Below are 20,738 nucleotides of genomic sequence, written 5' to 3' on the forward strand. Positions count from 1 at the left end.
AGGTGTTCCTAATGTTTTGTACACTCAGTGTATAAACTGTATTCTAGTCATGGTCTATCCTATATAACTATTGCTGTACACACCTTTTCTAGTCATATATTGCCAATAACGTCTATACACACCATCAAATAAATATATATTTATGGCTGACATTGCTCGTTCTAATATTTATATATTATTGTATTTTTATTTTGGGGATTTTAGTGTATTGTTTTGTATACATTATACATACGCAAAAGTATATGGACACTCCTTCAAATTAGTGGAATCGGCTATTTCAGACACACCTGTTGCTGACAGGTGTATAAAGTCGAGCACACAGCCATGCAACATTGGCAGTAGAATGGCCTTAATGAAGAGCTCAGTGACTTTCAACTTGGCACAGTCATAGCATACCACCTTTCCAACAAGTCAGTTCGTCTAGGAGTAACAACGGCTCAGCCGCAAAGTGGTAGACCACACAAGCTCACAGAATGGGACCGCCGAGTGCTGAAGCGTGTAACATGTACAAATTGTCCCGGTTGCAACACTCACTACCGAGTTCCAAACTGCCACTGGAAGCAACGTCAGCACAATAACTGTTTTCATGGCCATGCAACGGCACACAAGCCTAAGATCACCATGCACAATGCCAAGCGTCGGCTGGAGTGGTATAAAGCTGCAATGCATAGTGCCAACTGTAAAGTTTGGTGAAGGAGGAATAATGGTATGAGACTGTTTTTCATGGTTCGGGCTAGGCCCCTTAGTTCCAGTGAAGGGAAATCTAACGCTACAGTATATCCTCACTTGAAAATGAATGCTGCTTTTTGGAGGGTGTTCAAAGCAAGCCATTTTCCCTTTAATACAAATGTTTACATAGAAGCATTTACCTCAGGTGTAGCCTTGGTGTAGCCCACTTTGTTTAAAGACATTCATATCCAGAGTGTTGACTGCACCTCAAAGGCTCACTGTTAAGATAATTTGCCATTGATATAATATACAAGAAAGTGATTAATTATTATGGAATACAATTGGTGTGAAATACTTATGCAGTAAGAAGCATCAGGATGTTTGTGTGTGTGTACACGTCTTCTGGTTATAAGTATTATAAACAGTCTAATAACAATATTCAGCTAATACAAATAGCTACTGAAATTTCACATGGGAGAAAAACACACAATAGATTACTTCATATCAAAGTGTCTTTGGAAAGTGAAGAGTTCAGAAGTATTAGTCTCAGAATAATGTAATTTTCTAATTCAATGGTTTCAACACTTTCCTGAATAAATGTAAGTAAAGAATGCCAGAACAATGCTTGACTTTACCCAGTGTTAAAGCAAAATGAACCCATTCACCACATAAGAACCAACACATGTAGTGAATGCTAGCACAAATAAAAACTAAATGTGACAAGAAAACATCTCTTGAATTATGACCATTATTCCAATGCAGATTCTCAAAATATACATTAAAAAAAACATCAACACATCATTAAGTGTCAATGGTTGCTAAACTTTGATCATATGCAAAAATAAATGATTATTTCTGGGACAGCAAAGTAAATGAGGCAAAGTGCATGACAGTTTATCATTCCAGCCAGCAGACTCTTCTGCTTAGTGATGAAGCTGATGTCTTGTATTATTAAGTCATGTTCTTTGTTTACTATTAAATCTAACAATTTTGTTTGACTATGGCCTGACACTTCATTACTCTTCAAGATGCCACTCTTCTTCAAGATGATGAAGAGGCTCTCAATTAATGCTAAAAGACTCTCTAAGGCTGTTTTCTGCCTGTTCCTTTGTGATCCATTTCCAGGAAGGGGGGATATCTCCAGGGTGTGAGACATACTCTTTGGCAAATTCCTTGTTGAATTTTGCCATCACATATTTCCAGTAGTCTGAGGCCTGTATGCTGGGATCTGCCGGGATATGCCAGTTGGGAAAAATTTCTCTGTACTTTTTTAAAGGCTGAAATTCTTCATTTGTCTCGTAGCATTTGAAAGAACCCTCACTAAACACTGCAGAGGAGCAGATGTCAGTGCAGAGTTTCCTTGAGTCATTAAACCTGAACTGACCAAGTCCCTGTGGTCTGTGTATTGAGGCACAGTGCTCATTGTGGGCCTCCCCTCCCGCCTCACATGGTGCCCCGCAGAATGGACACTGCTTCCCGCAGCCAAACACTCTTGTGAACAGCTCGTTCTGAGGCTTGATTTTCTGTCTTTTCAATTTATGTTTCACATCCTCTGCTTTTTGGAATTCTTCTGTCAGAGACTGTTCCATCTCCACCACAGATGTTTTGAGCCAGTGGGAAAACTGTTCCTGGTTGGAATTGTTGAGGATCATAGTGGCTTCCAATGCATCTTGGGGAATGACCAGCTTCTCTCCAAGTTCCCTGCATATGTCCTGAAGGAATTCCTTTATGTTGTCGTTCTCATTAGTCCGTGCCTTTGAGATTGCCTCATTGATTACTTTGATAATCCCATTGAGTTGATACTTCTCCAATTCAAACATTTTGTTCCCTTGTGAAAAGTGTTTCAAGATTTCATTCAAAATCCAATTCTTGACAAAAGCTTCATAGTGACAAATGTAGCTCACATAGTTGTCAAAGTTGAATGCTGACAGCAGTTGCTTCAGGATAGAGTACTGGAAAAATGTCCGAGAGCTGAATTGAAAGGCATTCTGCCCCGTCAGCATTACGTCAACAATTTCTAGACCCAGAGAATTGGTGACACAGGCTTCCACTGCAGGTCTGAGACACAGGTTGGTGAACTCTGCAGCTTTCTTCTGACACTGATCTTGTCCACTGAACAAGTCTTTGAAGTCTGCCAGGTATTTACCTTTGAACTGTTCAAGGCACCAACGAGGATTGTTTGCACATATGAACTGTTCATGCATTGCTTGGAAAGCCCTGGATGCAAACCCACAAATGTACAATTTAATGGAGAGTTCAAATTTATTGCTTGTCCCAAGATTTTTGTTGGCTTCCAACTTCTCTTCAATCATGTGCAGGATCTCTTGAATGTATGTGTCATGGTAGTTTGTCTTATTTTGAACAGTCTCTCTCACAAATTCATTGCATTTGTCTATGAGGTTGTCTGCCATGGCCTGGATTTTTCTTGTGTTCTCATTCATGTAAATGCTATTCACTAACTTCTTTAAGAACCCCCCTGGAGAGACTATGAAGGGTTTTGTTCCATGATCTTCAAGTTTCACATTGTTCAACTTTTCATTCACTGCCTTCTGCATCATGTTAGACCGGAGCTGGCTTAAAACATGGCTCACAATGTCTATTTTCCTCAATCCTGTAAAAGAGAGCTCCTGCACAGTTTCCCCCCACACCTTTTCAAATTCTCTGTCAAGCTCCTGATCTGGCCTCTGACATTTGTCCTTTCTGCAGTTCTCAACCAACTTCAGCACCTTTTCCTCCATCACCGCGGTGTAGTTCTTCTTGATTGTGGCAAGCTTGTTCATTCCTTCTTGAATCTCAACATCAGCGACCAGTTTACTCAAAACAGAGTTTTCTATCTCCCTTTTTAGACTTTTGACGCTGTTTGCGAAATCCTCTCTGTATCTCTCCACCAAGTAGACATGTCCATCTGCCTGTTCATAGTACTTGGTCAGGTTGTCAAGAAGGTTCTTCTCCCATTGGACAAGTTCTATTGAGGCTTCACTTTTCAAATGATGGAGAAAATCCCTCACGTCTTCTGTTTGATATTTCATTGCTATTGTTCCGAAGTTGGAAATCCTTGTTTCAGCATTTGTCATCCATGTGTGCATGTGCTTTCTGAATGACCATTCCCACTTACTGAACTCAACACACAGCTTCATGTAGGCATCAGCCACCAGGCTGTTTCTGAAGCTGAAGATGAAGTTTTCATACTTCACAGCATTCCACAGGCTTTTTGTCCACTCCAGAAAGTCCATGATGTTGTTCCCAGAGGCTTCACAGTTCTGGAAGACCTCGATCATGTTCTTTTTGAACTCGTATACAGACTCGCTGTAACCGGCGTTGACGGGTGCCATTGGGGGGTTTCCGTGCCAAAGTCCAGGAATGTACCAGTTACCAGTCTCTGGGTTGTACTCCATCACATCAGTGAAGCTCTTGTTCTCCTCCTTGTTTTCCATTCTGGCTGCTGCCTGGGTCATCTCGTTTAACTGCTCCAGCAGCATTTTCCGGTCTCTCATGTTCTTATCATGTGCCGAGACATCTGCCACGTTCTGGTGGACAAACTGACACTTGGGTTTCTTTCCCACCTCTTTCATCCGGAGAAAAGCGTGGACCACGATCTGCAGGATGTCCTTCATCTCGGTCGAGTTCTCCATGGCAATATTGATTATAGTGACATCACTCAGGCCGACAACAAGTGTGGCTAGCTCATTGTCATGCTCGTAGCTGTCATCATGCTGTGCCAGCTCTGGCGACTTCAGCCCTTCTGTGTCGATGATCACTAAGAAGTCGCAGTTCAGCTCTTTTTTGAAGTCGTCTTTGACTTTGATGAGCAGCATAAAGGCTCCTCTTGTGCATCTGCCGCTACTGACTGCGAACTGCACTCCAAACATTGTGTTCAGTAGAGTGGACTTTCCCGTGCTCTGAACACCTAGAACAGTTACCACCAGGATCTTGCTCTTCGGTTGCACCAAGACATTGAGTTGATGCAGCACATCACTCACCCATCTCAGAGGTATGTTAGATGCGTCTCCATCCACCAGCTCCAGAGGAAACCCATCCAGAAGCAACTCAGCACATAGTCTGGGCAGGTGCTTCAGTTGTTGCCTAGACTCTTCAGCTTCTTCCAGTAAGACTGCAGATTCATACAGTTGACCCATTTCACGTAGGAAATGCTCAGTTCCCAAAGAACTGTTTGAAATCTGTCTGTCAAGGTCTGCAATTTCATCTTTGTTTTCAGATGAATTCTGAGACTTTTCTTTGTATAGCTCTCTAAGGCCAGAAAGGTTTTTACGAGCCATATTGTCCAGGTTCATTCTCATCCATTTCAAGAAATAGGTCCTTTCTAGCCCTGCGCTTGATATTGCATTTATGAAGCAGGTCATTGCCTCTGAAATGTCATATCTCCTTTGCTGTTCCCTAAGTTGTCTCTTGTCTGTTTGGAGTTCACTTTTGTACATCTCTAGGTTCTGGTTCCCAGCTTTCCGCAGTCTGCATTCCTCCTTCTCCAGACGTGCCAGCTCCTTCCAAATCTGTCCTTGCAAGGGAAGCTGACTTTCCTTATACTGTGGTGTGTCATAAATCTTTGACGTGATTGCGTCAGCATTTAGCTTGGCACTCTGACATTCTTTGTAGTCCTCATCAACCAGTATTCCAAGCTCATGCGCCACTTCAGCCATCTGCTCCAATGGCATTCTGGACTTTGAATTCTTAATCAACTCACCAACTGTGTTTCGCAGGTTCTTCACAAAGTCTGCATCATTCATCTGTTTGGTCTTCAGGATGATGCTGCTTTTTTTCAAGTTCAACTCTGCTGCTGTTCTCTTCAAAGCATCAATGCTGAAGCTCTTGCTCTGTGTGTTACCCACTAGAAACAGCTGAGCCTTGGTGTGTTGGCTGGTCAGTAGCTTGTACTTGGTGTCCAGGTTGTCAAAGAACACAAAGACTGCTGCAGAGGTCTGGCAAAGAAAGGAATATTGTGTTTCAAAAGAACTGATGTCCCCTCTAAGATTGGATACAGCAATAGCTTCACCAAAAATATCAATGTTTTTTTTCCCACTTGGGAGGTACCAGCTTATCTCAACCAATCCGTTGGATATTCTCCTTGGGCTATCGCCACATTCCATGTCGTGGTGGACAAACGTGTCGTGATACTGTTGAGGATTACTCAGCAGCTTGTTTAGAATCTGAGACTTGGACAGAGAGCACTCGCCCAATCTGACAAAAGAGACCATAGGGAGGTCAGAGAGAACAATCCTGTCTTCAACAAATCCTCTGGAATCTGCCAATGAATGCGGTCTGAACTTCTTGACAATGTCTCTCATGGCCCAGAGCATTAGCGTACACTCTTCTGTGTCACAATTGGGGAGAAGCAGGGGCACTGAAAACTGACACATTGACATTTTCAAAACCATCTCTTGCTGGAGAAAACCATTGGAACACAGAAAGAGAGCAGTCACAATGTCCAAGGGGTTTACAACATTACTAGAGTCCAGGTTATCAACCAGACTCTCCAGATCTAGATCTATGTTGCAAAATGAAGCATCACAACTTGCCTCGCCTTCTAATGAGGTACATTTCACACTCCTAGCAGTCACATTCACCATCATCAACCTCTTTAGGAAAATCCATGGCAGGGCTGAGAGAGTCTGAGCAGGTTCATCGGTGACAGTCTTCTCATCAATCTGCAGCACGGTGCTAAGGTCGAGCTTCTCTGTGAAGTGTTGCTCCAACCCCAGGTCCAGCAGCAAACTCTCCAGGTGGGTTTCTGTGTCGGGAAAGAAAATAACATTTTCAGATCTGACCTCCTTGGTTGTCAATCAACCGATTGGAAAACATCCTCCCGTCACACGTTTCAACACACTCACTTGTGCGGCCATATGTCACCACCGACTTGCTTTGGGTCCCGTTCTTCAGCACCGTAGAGACGTGAAAGGAGTACTTGACACCTGGACTCAGACTGGAGAACGTCAGGGTGTTGGACTCCGTTGTTATCTTCTGGACTTCCTCCCCATCACAGGAACAGGTCACGAGACATGCCTCAGTGACACCAATCGGTTTGTCCCAACCCAGAGACACTGATTCACTGCTGACTTGGTCAATCTTTACTTTTTCAGGTGGCAGAGGTTCTACAAAAAGGACAAAAAGGGCCCAATTCAATTACAACTTGAAGAATGAAAACAAGTCAAACAATTCTTCCTGTAATGCAAGGGGAAATGTTTGAATCATTGCACTTACTTGTATACATGGACATTGTGATCACCGGGCTCAGATTCCCATCTTCTGTGACCGATGTGACGCTGAATGTGTACTCCGTCCCTGGAAAAAGGCCTTCCACATCAGCGCTGTTGGACCCTTGGATGGAACGGATCTCTCTCTGGGTGTTGCAGGAGTAGGTCAACTTGTACCTCCGTGCTGGGTCAGAAGGGCGCCAGCTCAGAGAAACAGAGTCACTGCCAACATAATAAACTGTTATCTCTCCGGGGGAGGAGAGCTCTGTGGAAGAGAGCAAAAAATGTTTGAATAACTTGCACATATATACAAGAAGAAATATATAAATGTTTCATCTCTGGGCTAGGAAATGAGATATAGCAGCCAATCACAAACCTGAAAATATCTTTCAGCTATACATAATGAGTCTTCAACACAACTCTTCAGGCATGAAACATTTATAAATACATGCTATTATACTGCATCATCCCTACTGTTGTTATGCTATAATAATGACAATAATATTAGTAAAATAATAACAGTAGTGAAATAGTGATAAATAGTGAAAAACGAGTGAAAGATTATTTTTAAACAGTGCTGATCGCCATTCACAGTGAATAAAGTAACGTGCCTTAAATGTTCAATGCAAATAAGCATATGTGCAGTGTTTGTGAATGGAAAGCAACTGGTAATGATTTTATTCAATTATAAAGTATACATACGGTTGTCACAAATTCAGACATACGGTATAATTCCTCTTATATTATTGAAGTACCTGCTACAGCAGTATCCATCTGTTGAGATGGCTCTGTCTCCAGACTGTCAGCTTGTACTCTCTGAGATGTGTCCTCATCTTTCCCAAGATATAAGTCAAGGAATAGATCACTTGCATCTTGAAAGTCCTTCAATTCAAAAGGAAAACGTCTACAGTCAATTGAATGTTAAAAAAAATGGAATAAAAATGTATCACAAACTGCAAAGTACTTGATAAAAGAGTGTACATTGTTATGGCTGTCATTGAACAACCCCATGCCATGATTAGATGGTGAAAAAAAACACACCGTTCTTTAAACAATAAAAGCTAATTTACCAACATATCTGAAAATAGATATGCATTTTGGAAATAAACTATTCTTATATACAGGTAACTGACAAAATAAAGGAAATGAGGGATACAAAGGATGCATTTACACAGGCAGCCCAATTCTGATCTTTTTTCCCCTAATTGGTCTTTTTACCAATCAGATCAACTCTGAAGAAGATTTGATGTGAGAAGATCTGATTGAGCAAAAGACACTTAAAAACCCCATCATAATTGGGCTGCCTGTTTGTTTAAACGCGGCCAAAGTGTATTAAAAGCAGGTGTGGTTCCTGAGTTAATTACGCAAATAACATCCCATCATGCTTCGGGTATTCATTTAGAAAAATGCCCAGTTACCCATTATTTTGGCAATGTCCCCAATCACTTCCCTGGGGCATTGGGATATTATTTAGACCAGAGGAAAGAGTGCCTCCCACTGACCCCACAAAAACACTTCCAGCAGCAGCTGGTCTCCTATCCAGGGACCGAACAGGATCAACCCTGCTTAGCTTCAGAGGCAAGCCAGCAACACATTTCTATCTGCAAAAACCTCCGTGTGAAAGAGCAACAGCACACCCTACCTCTTCATCTGAGGAGCTATCCATTGGCAGGGTGTCTTCAGTCGCTCCACTCCTAACCCGGTCAAAGGTCACATCTTTTAGACTGCATGGCTCTGAAATACATTTGGGGTAATAGAGTGTTACAATGCCAATCAAATACATGTTGCAGCACATCAAAAAGTTGGTGAAGCATTATCAGATGCATTATTTTCCATTATATCTCACCAAAGAGAAAAAGCACTACCTGTAATATTGATAATTATGGCATTTATCCAAAGCGACTTACAGTGGTCCTGGCTGCCGGGGGGGGGGCACACTTTAGCTAGGTTGTTTAGCCCATATATTTTGTTCTAATGTTTGAGTCCCTCAAATATCACATGAACACACATAACAAATGGTAAAATGTGTAGAATTGTAGGAATTAGCTTTAATACGGCAAAAATAATGTCTGCAATCCATGACAACCTGTGTATAAGAACAGGAAATTAGCTTTAAAACGGCAAATTACTTTCTCTGTCAACAAGAGGGGTGTTAACAGTTTGTGTCGTGCTAGTACCCGTAGAAATAGATGTGGCCCTCGCACAGCGTGCAGGGGGGGGCCCTTCCAATGCTGGAAGGGGGGCCTGAGTGAAAAAGTTTGGGAACCCTGACCTAAGCTACAGAGGACCATCCCTTGACACTGATCAGATTAGTTTCCCCCCCACACAGGGTTAGAATAGGTTGATCCTAGATCAAAAACTAAGAATGGGGGGTGGTGGGGGTAATAATTATTTGCCTGCGCCTCAGCTCAGGGATTCTATCCAGCAACCTTTCGGTTACTGGCCCAATGGTATTTTAGTATTTCTTTATTGAATTGGGGACTTAACATTAGGTGCTTCAAAAAATCTATACTTTAAGGTATGTTTATGTTTAGTTCACATAATTTAAAATAATAAATTAAGGTGTCTGTAACAGAATATACAAAACGAATGTAGACGTTAATAAATGCATTTCCCTCGCTTCCCAAATATTTCTTTCAATGGGGAGGAATACCAAAATGACTGTGCAGTATTTGATTTGATTTGTAAACGTATTCAATGTACTTGTGAATATATTGTTTTGTTTTTATTAATAGCGTGTAATATTTTGTAGTGTATTTTTTAAGAATAACTGAGAAAAATACAGCCGAAATATGACTTCAGGACTTTTAAAAAGTCCCGAGGCTACCTACCTCCCTCTTCCTCGACGATTGCTTTACATCTCAAGCAAAACCGCTGTCCCTCCTCACAAAGCGTGTGACATCGAATACACTCCATTTTCCGAAAATGTCTGCCACAGAAAAACATCAATAATGTGCATAGCAGTAAAGTGAAATGTTGTAGTGATTTAGGCACCCCATATAATTAATACAAAAAAATCATGAATGCCGCATAATCGGATCATGAGAATGTTGAAAAAAACATATCACATATTTGCATTCACAAAAAGTATATTAGCCTACAAGTAGCTTAGTTCATAATCAGCTACCGTTACTGTGATATTACATGTACAATTTCTTAGGCCTACGTGTTGTATAACATTCCATTTTTGTAATAAAGATTTAAAAAAATGTTACCATGTGATTTAGACCATTCAAGAGTTTGATTAGCAAAGTTTGATGATACACGACTCACCTCCTGATCACTCCGCAGCTCAATGACGGATAATCAAACGTTCGAGTGGGATGAACGATGTGCATGAACGACAACCTGTTTTATCGTGCATGACAACATTCATGCCATCATATTTGAAACATTTTCAGACCTTTACTCTATTAGCCTACGTTTTATTAGGATGTAATTAACGTGAAATCTTTTTTTATATCGTAATTTGGTTCATGCCATCTATGCTTATCTTTCAGTTTCATTTCCTTGAAATGGGAAAGTAAGGGAACAATAGCCTAGTCGAGGGAGAGGCAGCTGAGGAGGAGGAGACTGGAAAAAGTTTTCAATGGCATAGATTCAAAATCAAATCAAATTGTATTTGTTATATGCGCCGAATACCTTACCGTGAAATGCTTACTTACAAGCCCTTAAACCAACAATGCAGTTTTAAGAAAAATAAGTGTTAAGAAAGTATTATCAAAATAAACTGAAGTAAAACATAAAATAATAAGAAAATAGAAAAATAACAAATAATTAAAGAGCAAAAATAAAATAACAGTAACAAGGCTATATAGAGGGGTACAGGTACAGAGTCAATGTGCGAGGGCACAGGTTAGTTGAGGTAACATGTATATGTAGGTAAAGGTAAAGTGACTATGCATAGATAATAAACAGAGAGTAGCAACAGCATAAAAATGGGGGAGGGAGGGGTCAATGCAAGTAGTCCTGGTAGCCATTTGATTAGCTGTTCAGTAGTCTTGTGTCTTCTGGGAAGAAGCCTTTTGGACCTAGACGTGGCACTCTGGCACTGCTTGCCGTGCGGTAGCAGAGAGAACAGTCTATGACTAGGGTGGCTGGAGTCTTTGTCAATTTTTTGGGCTTTCCTTCGACACCGCCTGGTATAGAGGTACTGGATGGCAGGAAGCTTGGCCCCAGTGATGTACTGGGCCGTACGCACTACCCTCTGTAGTGCCTTGCAGTCGGAGGCTGAGCAGTTGCCATACCAGGCGGTGATGCAACCAGTCTGGATGCTCTCGATGGTGCAGCTGTAGAATTTTTTGAGGATCTGATGACCCATACCAAATCTTTTCAGTCTCCTGAGGGGGATTGACGTTGTTGTGCCCTCTTCACAACTGTCTTGGTGTGTTTGGACCATGATAGTTAGTTGGTGATGTGGACACCAAGCAACTTGAAGCTCTCAACCTGCTCCACTACATCCCTGTCAATGAGAATGGGGGCGTGCTCAGCCCTCCTTTTCTTGTGGTCCACAATCATCTCCTTTGTCTTGATCACTTTGAGGGAGAGGTTGTTATCCTGGAACCACACTGCCAGGTCTCTAACCTCCTCCCTAAATGCTGTCTCATCGTTGTCGGTGATCAGGCCTACCACTGCAAACTTAAAGATGATGCTGGAGTTGTGCTTGGCCATGTAGTCATGGGTGAACAGGGAGTACAGGAGGGGACTGAGCAAGCACCCCTGAGGGGCCCCAGTGTTGAGGATCAGCATGGCAGATGTGTTGTTACCTACCCTTACCACCTGGGGGTGGCCCATCAGTAAGTCCAGGATCCAGTTGCAGAGGGAGATGTTTAGTCCTAGGGTCCATAGTTTAGTGATGAGGGCACTATGGTGTTGAACGCTGAGCTGTAGGCAATGAATAGCATTCTCACGTAGGTGTTCCTTTTGTCCAGGTGTGAAAGGGCAGTGGTGAGTGCAATAGAGATTGCGTCATCTGTGGATTTGTTGGGGCGGTATGCAAATTGGAGTGGATCTATGGTTTCTGGGATAATGGTGTTGATGTGAGCCATGACCAGCCTTTCAAAGCACTTCATGGCTGCAGATGTGAGTGCTACGGGTTGGTAGTCATTTAGGCAGGATACCTTGGTGTTCTTGGGCACAGGGACTATGGTGGTCTGCTTGAAACATATTGGTATTACAGACTCGGCCAGGGACAGGTTGAAAATGTCAGTGAAGACACTTGCCAGTTGGTCAGTACACATCCTGGTAATCTGTCTGGCCCTGTGGCCTTGTGAACATTGATCTGTTTAAAGGTCTCACTCACATCGGCTACGGACAGCGTGATCACACAGTCATCCAGAACAGCTGGTGCTCTCATGCATGCTTCACTATTGCTTGCCTCAAAGCGCGCATAGAAGTAATTTAGCTCGTCTGGTAGGCTCATGTCACTGGGCAGCTTGCGGCTGTGCTTCACTTTGTAGCCCGTAATAGTTTGCAAGTCCTGCCACATCCGACGAGCGTCAGAGCTGGTGTAGTAGGATTCAATTTTAGTCCTATATTGACGCTTTGCCTGTTTGGTGGTTCGTTGGAGGGGATAGTGGGATTTTTTCTCAGAGTCCGGGTTAGAGTCCCGCTCCTTGAAAGCTCTACCCTTTAGCTCAGTATGGATGTTTCCTGTAATCCAAGGCTTCTGGTTGGGGTATGTACGTATGGTCACTGTGGGGATGACATCATCAATGCACTTATTGATGAAGCCAGTGACTGATGTGGTGTACTCCTCAATGCCATTGGAAGAATCCCGGAACATATTCCAGTCTGTGCTAGCAACACAGTCCTGTAGCTTAGCATCTGCTTCATCTGACCACTTTTCTATAGACCGAGTCACTGGTGCTTCCTGCTTTAATGTTTGCTTGTAAGCAGGAATCAGGAGGATAGAATTATGGTCAGATTTGCCAAATGGAGGGTGAGGGAGAACTTTGTACACTTCTCTGTGTTTTTCCCCCCTCTGGTTGCACATTTAACATGCTGATAGAAATGAGGTAAAACTGATTTAAGTTTCCCTGTATTAAAGTCCCCGCCCACTAGGAGTGCCGCCTCTGGATGAGCGTTTTGCTGTTTGCTTATGGGCGGTATACAGCTCACTGAGTGCGGTTTTAGTGCCAGCATTGGTCTGTGGTGGTATGTAGACAGCTACTAAAATACAGACAAACTCTCTAGGTAAATAGTGTGGTCTACAGCTTATCATGAGATACTCTACCTCAGGTGAGAAAAACCTCAAAACTTCTTTAGATATCGTGCACCAGCTGTTTACAAATATGCATAGGCCCCTGCCCCGTCTCTTACTACTGTTCTATCCTGCCAATGAAGTGTATAACCCACCAGCTGCATGTTATTAATGTCGTCGTTCAGCCACGACTCGGTGAAACATCAGATATTACTGTTTTTAATGTCCCGTTGGTAGTGCTTTCAGTTCGTCCCATTTATTTTTCAGCGATTGAACGCAGATTAGCCACTCATCGCCTGATCCTCACAAGGCACCCCGATCTCGTTACGGAAAATCTATGTTTCTTTCTCCAGCTAATGACGGGGATGAGGGCCTGTTTGGTGTTTGGAGTATATCCTTCCCGTCCGACTCATTAAAGAACAATTCTTTGTCCAAATCGAGGTGAGTAATCAAGAAGGGTGCCGGTCAAGTGCCCTCCACATCATTGTGGAAAAGAAAAATGAGTTGATCATCAATGGCAACAACTTGCCAATGTCCCAACCACTCTCTCTGAACGACCAACCAGTACGGGTGGTTGACCAACCAGTAAGGGTACCTAGGGACACAAATTGATAACACGCTGAGTTTTACAGAGAATGCAGACTGTATTTTTTGAAAGCAAGTCAACGCCTGTTTTGAATCAGGAAATATAAGGGGTTTGGGGTCAGCCAGGATGTTCTGAAGAGGGTGTACAGCAGCTTGGTGGAGAGCATCCTCATGTTCAATATGACAGTCAAGTATGGTAGTCTGAGCGTGTGGAGCAAAAGCAAACTGACCAGAATAGTAAACACAGCCAGCAAAGTAATTGGTCGACCACAGGCCCATTTGATCAATCTGTTCCACAAGGCAACCAGACAGAAGGTGCTGGCTGTCATTGACGACCCCTCTACATCTTCAGTTCAAGGGTCTTCCCTCTGGCTGGCGCATCAGAATGCCCACAGCCTGTGTTCAAACATTCATTTGTTCCTTGTGCTACTAAATGCAAAGTCAATTTTATTCTATTACATTCTATTCTAACATGTTTACTAGACAACAACTGAAAGTTGAAATGATACTACAACTCCCTGTATCATTTATTTTTGCAGTAAGATTGTAACTAGTTACTACCAAATACATCTCATGAATATCACAATGAATTGATCCAGAAGTTAGAGTCAACACTTTATTGGTTTCTGATGCAGCTGGAATCATTTAGTCACTTGCCAGTAAACTTGTAAAAAATATTATACAAAAAATTTGATTAAACTCGATTATATACATACACTACATGACCAAAAGTATGAGTTGGTCTGCCCTTAGGCTTGTGGGCAGCTGCTCGGCCATGGAAACCCATTTCATGAAGCTCTCAACGAACAGTTATTGTGCTGACATTGCTTCCAGAGGCAGTTTTGCAATCGAGGACAGACAATTTCTACGCGCTTCAGCACTCTGCACTACCATTCTGTGACCTTGTGTGGCCTCCCCTTAGGGAGGGGTTGGCCGGTAGGGATGTGTTGGCCGGTAGGGATGTCCTTGTCTCATCTCGCACCAGTGACTCCTGTGGCGGGCCGGGCGGACGCATGACTTTCAACCTTCGTCTCTCCCAAGCCCGTACGGGAGTTGTAGCGATGAGACAAGATAGTAGCTACTAAAAAATTGGATACCACGAAATTGGGGAGAAAAATGGGTCAAAGAAAAAAAAAGGAAAAAAAAGAAAAAAAGAAAAAGAAATTGCAGAATCCAATCATTTGTAGGGGTCTCCACATACTTTTGTGTATATATAGTGTACATCTCTTGATTTATTGGCAACAGATTAAAGGTATGTCATTAAAAAAAGTCATAACATCATTATCTTACAGGCAGTTGAAAACCCTGCATGTATCTATTTTTGTTTTTATATGTCATTGCATTGTAACTGTCAATAATTTAGATTGTCTAGACCTAGGATTTTAACTCGCAACATAAAAACAGTGGGGATCTTGCAGTATAACATGCCTTAGGCTATAACATGAACTTTGCCATGCCTAATAAGAGTCTTGATCTTCCTAGACCATAGTTTAAACATAGCAGTCATAACCATTTGTAAAGATCTGGGTTTTCTTCCACAGAGCTCTCCTCCCCCGGAGTGATTTATGAGTTTAACAGTTCATTATGTTGGCAATGACTCTGTTTCTCTGAGCTGGCGCCCTTCTGACCGGAGGTACGAGTTGACCTACTCCTACTACACCCAGAGAGAGATCTGTTCCATCCAAGGTTCCAACAGCGCTGATGTGGAAGGTCTGTTTCCCGAGGACGAGGTACAGTTTCAGCATCTCACTGGTCACTGAAGATGGGAATCGGAGTGTGGCGGTCAGCATGTCTACGTGTACAAGTAAGTGCTTTTAAAAGGTTAGTGGGAACTTTACCTATGAATCCATTCGATATTAATCCAGACACACTCACATTTGCCAATCAGTTCTTAAAATAAATAAATATTGCGTTACAGTATTTATACAGTAAAGTCGTTTTAGTTTTCACATGTAATCAGATGAAGGCGTTGTCTGCTGGAAGTAGTTGGGTACACATTAAGGTTTATTGTCAAACAAAGAACACTCAACTGTATTCTTAAATGGAGAATTATGTTTTTGACTTGTGTTTTTGTTATTAGTTGAATTGAGCGCTCAAACTTTATTTATTGTCCTTTTCAGTGTCTGTACCACCCAACAAGGTTAAGATTGACCAATCCAGCAGTCAATCATTCTCTAAATTGGGATAAATTGTTGTCGCTTGTGTCATTGCAGCATGTCACATGATGGAGAGGAAGCCCATAAGGTGACAAGAGTCCAACACTGTGACATTCTCCAGTCTGAGTCCAGGTGTCAAGTACACCACCTGTGTTTCAACGGTGCTGAAGAACAGGACCCAAAGCAAGTCAGCTGTGATTGTTTTTTTGAGGGTTTTTTTTACGTTTCAGTCTAGCAGGAGGGCATTTACCAACCTTCTAATATGTCATCTATGAAATATGGGAGGTGCTTCACAGTTTTAGTAACAAAGGTTTTACTAAATTCACCTGTCCATATTTAAAGATATTTCAAACCGTCCTCTTTTCCCCCACCTGGAGAGCTTTCTGCTGGACCTGGGGTTGGAGCAACTGTAACGATCATTGTCCTCCTCGGATGATGAGGAGTAGGAAGGATCAGACCAAAACGAAGCGTGGTAAGTGTCCATGTTAATTTAAAAAAATAAACTGAACACTGCAATAACCAAAAAACAACAAAGAGAGAGAGTAAACGAAACAGTTCTGTAAGGTGAAGGCACACAAAACAGAAAACAACTACCCACAAACACCAGGTGGGAACAGGCTACCTAAGTATGGTTCTCAATCAGAGACAAGATTGACAGCTGCCTCTGATTGGGAACCATACCAGGCCAAACACATAGAACGATAACACACAGAACAAACATAGAATGCCCACCCCAACTCACGCCCTGACCAAACTAAAATAGAGACATAAAAAAGGAACTGAGGTCAGGATTAAGACGTGACAGCAACACTACACAGAGAAGCTCGACCTTAGCACCGTGCTGCAGATTGATGAGAAGACTGTCACCGATGAACCTGCTCAGACTCTCTCAGCCCTGCCATGGATTTTCCTAAAGAGGTTGATGATGGTGAATGTGACTGCTAGGATAATAATAATATTGTAAACGCCTTAGACATTGAGACTGCTCTCGTTCTGTGCTCTAATGGTTTTCTCCAGCAAGAGATGACAAAATGACAATGTGTCAGGTTTCTGTTCCCCTGCTTCTCCCCAATTGTGACACAGAACAGTGCACATTAATGGTCTGGACAATGCGAGACATTGTCAAAAAGTTCAGACCAAATTTGTTGCCAGATTCCAGAGGATTTGTTGAAGACAGAATTGTTCTCTCTGACCTCTCCATGGTCTCTTTTGTCAGATTGGGTGGGTGCTCTCTGTCCAAATCGCAGATTCTAAACAAGCTTCTTAGTAATCCCCAACAGTATCATGACATGTTCGTCCACCACTATATAGAATGTGGTGATTGTCCAAGGAGAATATCCAATGGAGTGTCTGGCCTCAGAGGGCAGTACAAAAATAAGTGCCAGAACTCCTCTGAAAAGAAAGAGGAAATTGTATACCTTGACAGACACATTTCTAACAGTTCCTTGGGAACCGAACGTTTCCTACAAGAAATTGGTCAACTGTGCGAGTCTGCGGTCTTAGTCAAAGAAGCTGAACACTCACTGAAACAACTGCAGCACCTATAGTGTCTTCAGGAAGTATTCACACCCCTTGACGTTTTATAGATGTTGTGTCACTGCCCTACACACAATACCCCATAATGTCAAAGTGGAATTATGTTTTCAGAATTTTTTACAATTTTTTTAAATTGAAAATGAAAAGCTGAAATGTCTTGAGTCAATTAGTATTTAACCCCTTTGTTATGGCAAGCCTAAATAAGTTCACTGGTAAATATTTGCTTAACAAGACACAATAAGTTGCATGGACTCTGTGTGCAATAATAGTGTTTAACATGATTTTTGAAAAACTACCTCATCTCTGTACCCCACACATACAATTATCTGTAAGGATCCTCAGTCAAGCAGTGAATTTAAAACACAGATTCAACCACAAAGACCAGGGAGATTTTCCAATGCCTCTCAAAGATGAGCAGCTATTGGTAGATGGGTAAAAATAAAAAAGCAGACATTGAATATCCATTTAAGCATAGTGAAATTATTAATTACACTATGGATGGTGTATCAATACACCCAGTCACTACAAAGATACAGGTGTCCTTCCTAACTCAGTTGCTGGAGAGGAAGGAAACCGCTCTGGGATTTCACCATGAGGCCAATGGTGACCTTAAAACAGTTACAGAGTTTAATGGCTGTGATAGGAGATAACTGAGGCTGGATCAACATTGTAGTTACTCCACAATACTACCCCAAAGGACAGAGTGAAAAGACAGAAGCCTGCACAGAATAGAATTCTTCCAAAACATGCATCATGTTTGCAATAAGGCACTAAAGTAAAACTGCAAAAAAATGTGGCAAAGAAATTAACTTTATGTCCTGAATACAAAGCGTTATGTTTGGGGAAAATCTAACAAGACATCATTGAGCACCACTTCATATTTTCAAGCATGGTGGTAGCTGCATCATGTTATGGCTATAATTGTCATTGGCAAGGACTAGGGAGTTATTTTATGATAAAAATTAACAGAGCTAAGCACTGGCAAAATCCTAGAGGAAAACCTGGTTGTCTACTTTCCAACAGACAAATTCATCTTTCAGCATGACAATAAACTAAAACACAAGGCCAAATATACACTGGTGTTGCATGCAATGTTCCTGAGTGGCCTAGTTACAGTTTTTTTTTTTTTTTTTTTTTACAGTTTTGACTTACTTTCTAGCAATGATCAACAACCAAACTTGACAGAGCATTATGGGTTATTGTGTGTAGATGGGTGATACATTTGTTTTATTTTATCCATATAGAAATCAGGCTTTAACACAACAAAATACGGAATGAATCAAGAGGTATAAATACTTTCTGAAGGCACTGTGTATGCTGAGTTGCTTCTGGATGGGGTTTCCTCTGGAGCTGGTGGACGGCCACGTGTCTAACATACCTCTGAGATGGCTGAGCGATGTGCTGCATCAGCTCAATGTCTTGGTGCAACCGAAGAGCAAGATCCTGGTGGTAACCGTTCTAGGTGTTCAGAGCACGGGAAAGTCCACCCTACTGAACACAATGTTTGGAGGTCAGTTTGTAGTCAGTAGTGGCAGGTGTCAAAGACGTCTTCAAAAAGAAACAGAACTGCAACTTCGTTGTAATCATCGACACGGAAGGGCTGAAGCCGTCAGGGCTGGCACAGCTGGATGACAGCTACAGTGCATTCGGAAAGTATTCAGGCCCCTTGAGTTTTTCCACATGTTGTTACATTAGAGCCTCATTCTAAAATTGCTAAAATTGTTTTCCCTCATCAATCTACACACAATACCGCATAATGACAAAGCAAAAACAAGTTTACATTTTATTAAATTAAAAACAGAAATACCTTATTTACATCAGGATTCAGACCCTTTGCTATGAGACTCGAGACTTGAGCTCAGGTGCATCCTGTTTCCGTTGATCATCCTTGAGATGTTTCTACAACTTTATTGGAGTCCACCTGTGGTAAATTAAATTGATTGGATATGATTTGAAAGGCTGTCGTGGAATTCTTACACAGGGACACTCAAAGTCAATCTTAAATGAAGCATTGTTTATTGTACGAGTGCTGGAGAGGTTCCAACAAACTTAATACACCATAGTGAACGTTTGACAGAAGCTCTGCTGGGGCAGTCCCAGCAGTTGTCTTAAAATACAGCTATACACAGACAAGTTATATTTGCATGATTTAGCATAATTCATGAATCCTTACCGTTTTGTTTCATTCATGTGACTGACCAATACTGGTTCATAACATGTGACAGACAAATACCTCACGAGGCCTGGGCGTACTGTCAAATTCCACTGACTGATAGTGAGGATTTGTACAGTCAGCACATGAATAGAACAGAAATGAGTTATGAGAAAAGCACATACATTAAAATTCCATCCTCATCCTCCATCCTCACGTGTGTGATAATAATCCTTACATTTTAATGTAAGCATTTAGATTTTAGCTTCTATATCAACATATCCTATACTCCTATTAAACCAATGGAAATCAACAGACAAAAAAAAAAACAGACACTTCATCATTTCGAACCCTTCACTCTGGGTTGTACAATCCAATTAATATGGTAATACTATAATCATAAGAAAGGTTGTACTTTATTAATGGGAGTGAGTATCAAAAATGCACATACATACTGTACTTGGCAGACTCAGTGGACAAGATCAGTGCCAGAAGGTAGCTGCAGAGTTCACCAACCTGTCTCAGACCTGCAGTAGAAACCTGTCTCCAACTCTCTGGGTCCAGAAATTGTTGATGAAATGCTGACAGGACAGAATGCCTTTCAATTCAGCTCTCTGTGATTTTTCCAGTACTCTATCCTGAAGGAACTGCTGTCAGGATTCAACTTTGACAACTACTAGTTTCCTCTGCGACCTCACAGTCAAGATATGGGCCCTTGAAATCTGCCCCAAGACTATAAGCAGAATAGGCACTCCGTGGAATGGTACTTGCACTTGACCTTAGCTACTGGCCAAACAGCATTGTGGGTGTTATTTGCATTGCTTAAAAGCAATTTACAGAAGACTTATTCCTTGAACTGAGCATGAATCAGTCTACCTAGGGTACTAGGGTCTGATGCTAAATCCATTTTTTAATGCTTTCAATGTTTAATCATTCAAATTCTGTAAATAAACAAAGTTGAAAAGTTACTGCATTTTATTCATGCCTTATACGTTTTGTTGAATGCAAATGGTCATATTTTTAAAATAAATTGTTTTCTAGACACATTTGTTTGTATTTTGTTTGGGCTCTCATGTGGTGAGTAGGGTTAACATTTCATTTGGAGGTCATTTTGTTACGTTGGATCAAAACATGCATTGTTTTTAATACCCAATGACTGATACTGATGTACTTCAGTCAAGTGTCGAAAAGCATCCTTTTTCAAAAGGGGCAATGTTCCCTCTCATTGTAAT

General features: G+C 41.7%; 1 protein-coding gene and 1 long non-coding RNA gene across 2 annotated transcripts; one reads left to right on the forward strand and one right to left on the reverse strand.

The window, feature by feature from the left end:
• Positions 1-816: 816 nt before the first annotated feature.
• Positions 817-10,402, reverse strand: LOC112235632 (interferon-induced very large GTPase 1). The gene is made up of 7 exons (XM_024404113.1): positions 10,149-10,402; positions 9,707-9,804; positions 8,518-8,609; positions 7,631-7,757; positions 6,883-7,140; positions 6,513-6,773; positions 817-6,412 (listed from the first exon to the last, which is right to left on the reverse strand). The coding sequence occupies exons 1-7, from the start codon at positions 10,211-10,213 to the stop codon at positions 1,731-1,733; spliced, it is 5,583 nt and encodes a 1,860-aa protein (XP_024259881.1). The 5' UTR covers positions 10,214-10,402; the 3' UTR covers positions 817-1,730.
• A 4,395-nt stretch (positions 10,403-14,797) lies between these two features.
• On the forward strand, positions 14,798-20,573 carry LOC121847185. The gene is made up of 3 exons (XR_006084130.1): positions 14,798-15,466; positions 15,876-16,290; positions 20,136-20,573. It is a non-coding gene; the product is annotated as an uncharacterized LOC121847185 (long non-coding RNA).
• The last annotated feature ends 165 nt before the right edge of the window (positions 20,574-20,738 follow it).

The sequence above is a fragment of the Oncorhynchus tshawytscha genome, linkage group LG09, assembly GCF_018296145.1.
Source record: "Oncorhynchus tshawytscha isolate Ot180627B linkage group LG09, Otsh_v2.0, whole genome shotgun sequence".
Lineage (NCBI taxonomy): Eukaryota > Metazoa > Chordata > Actinopteri > Salmoniformes > Salmonidae > Oncorhynchus > Oncorhynchus tshawytscha.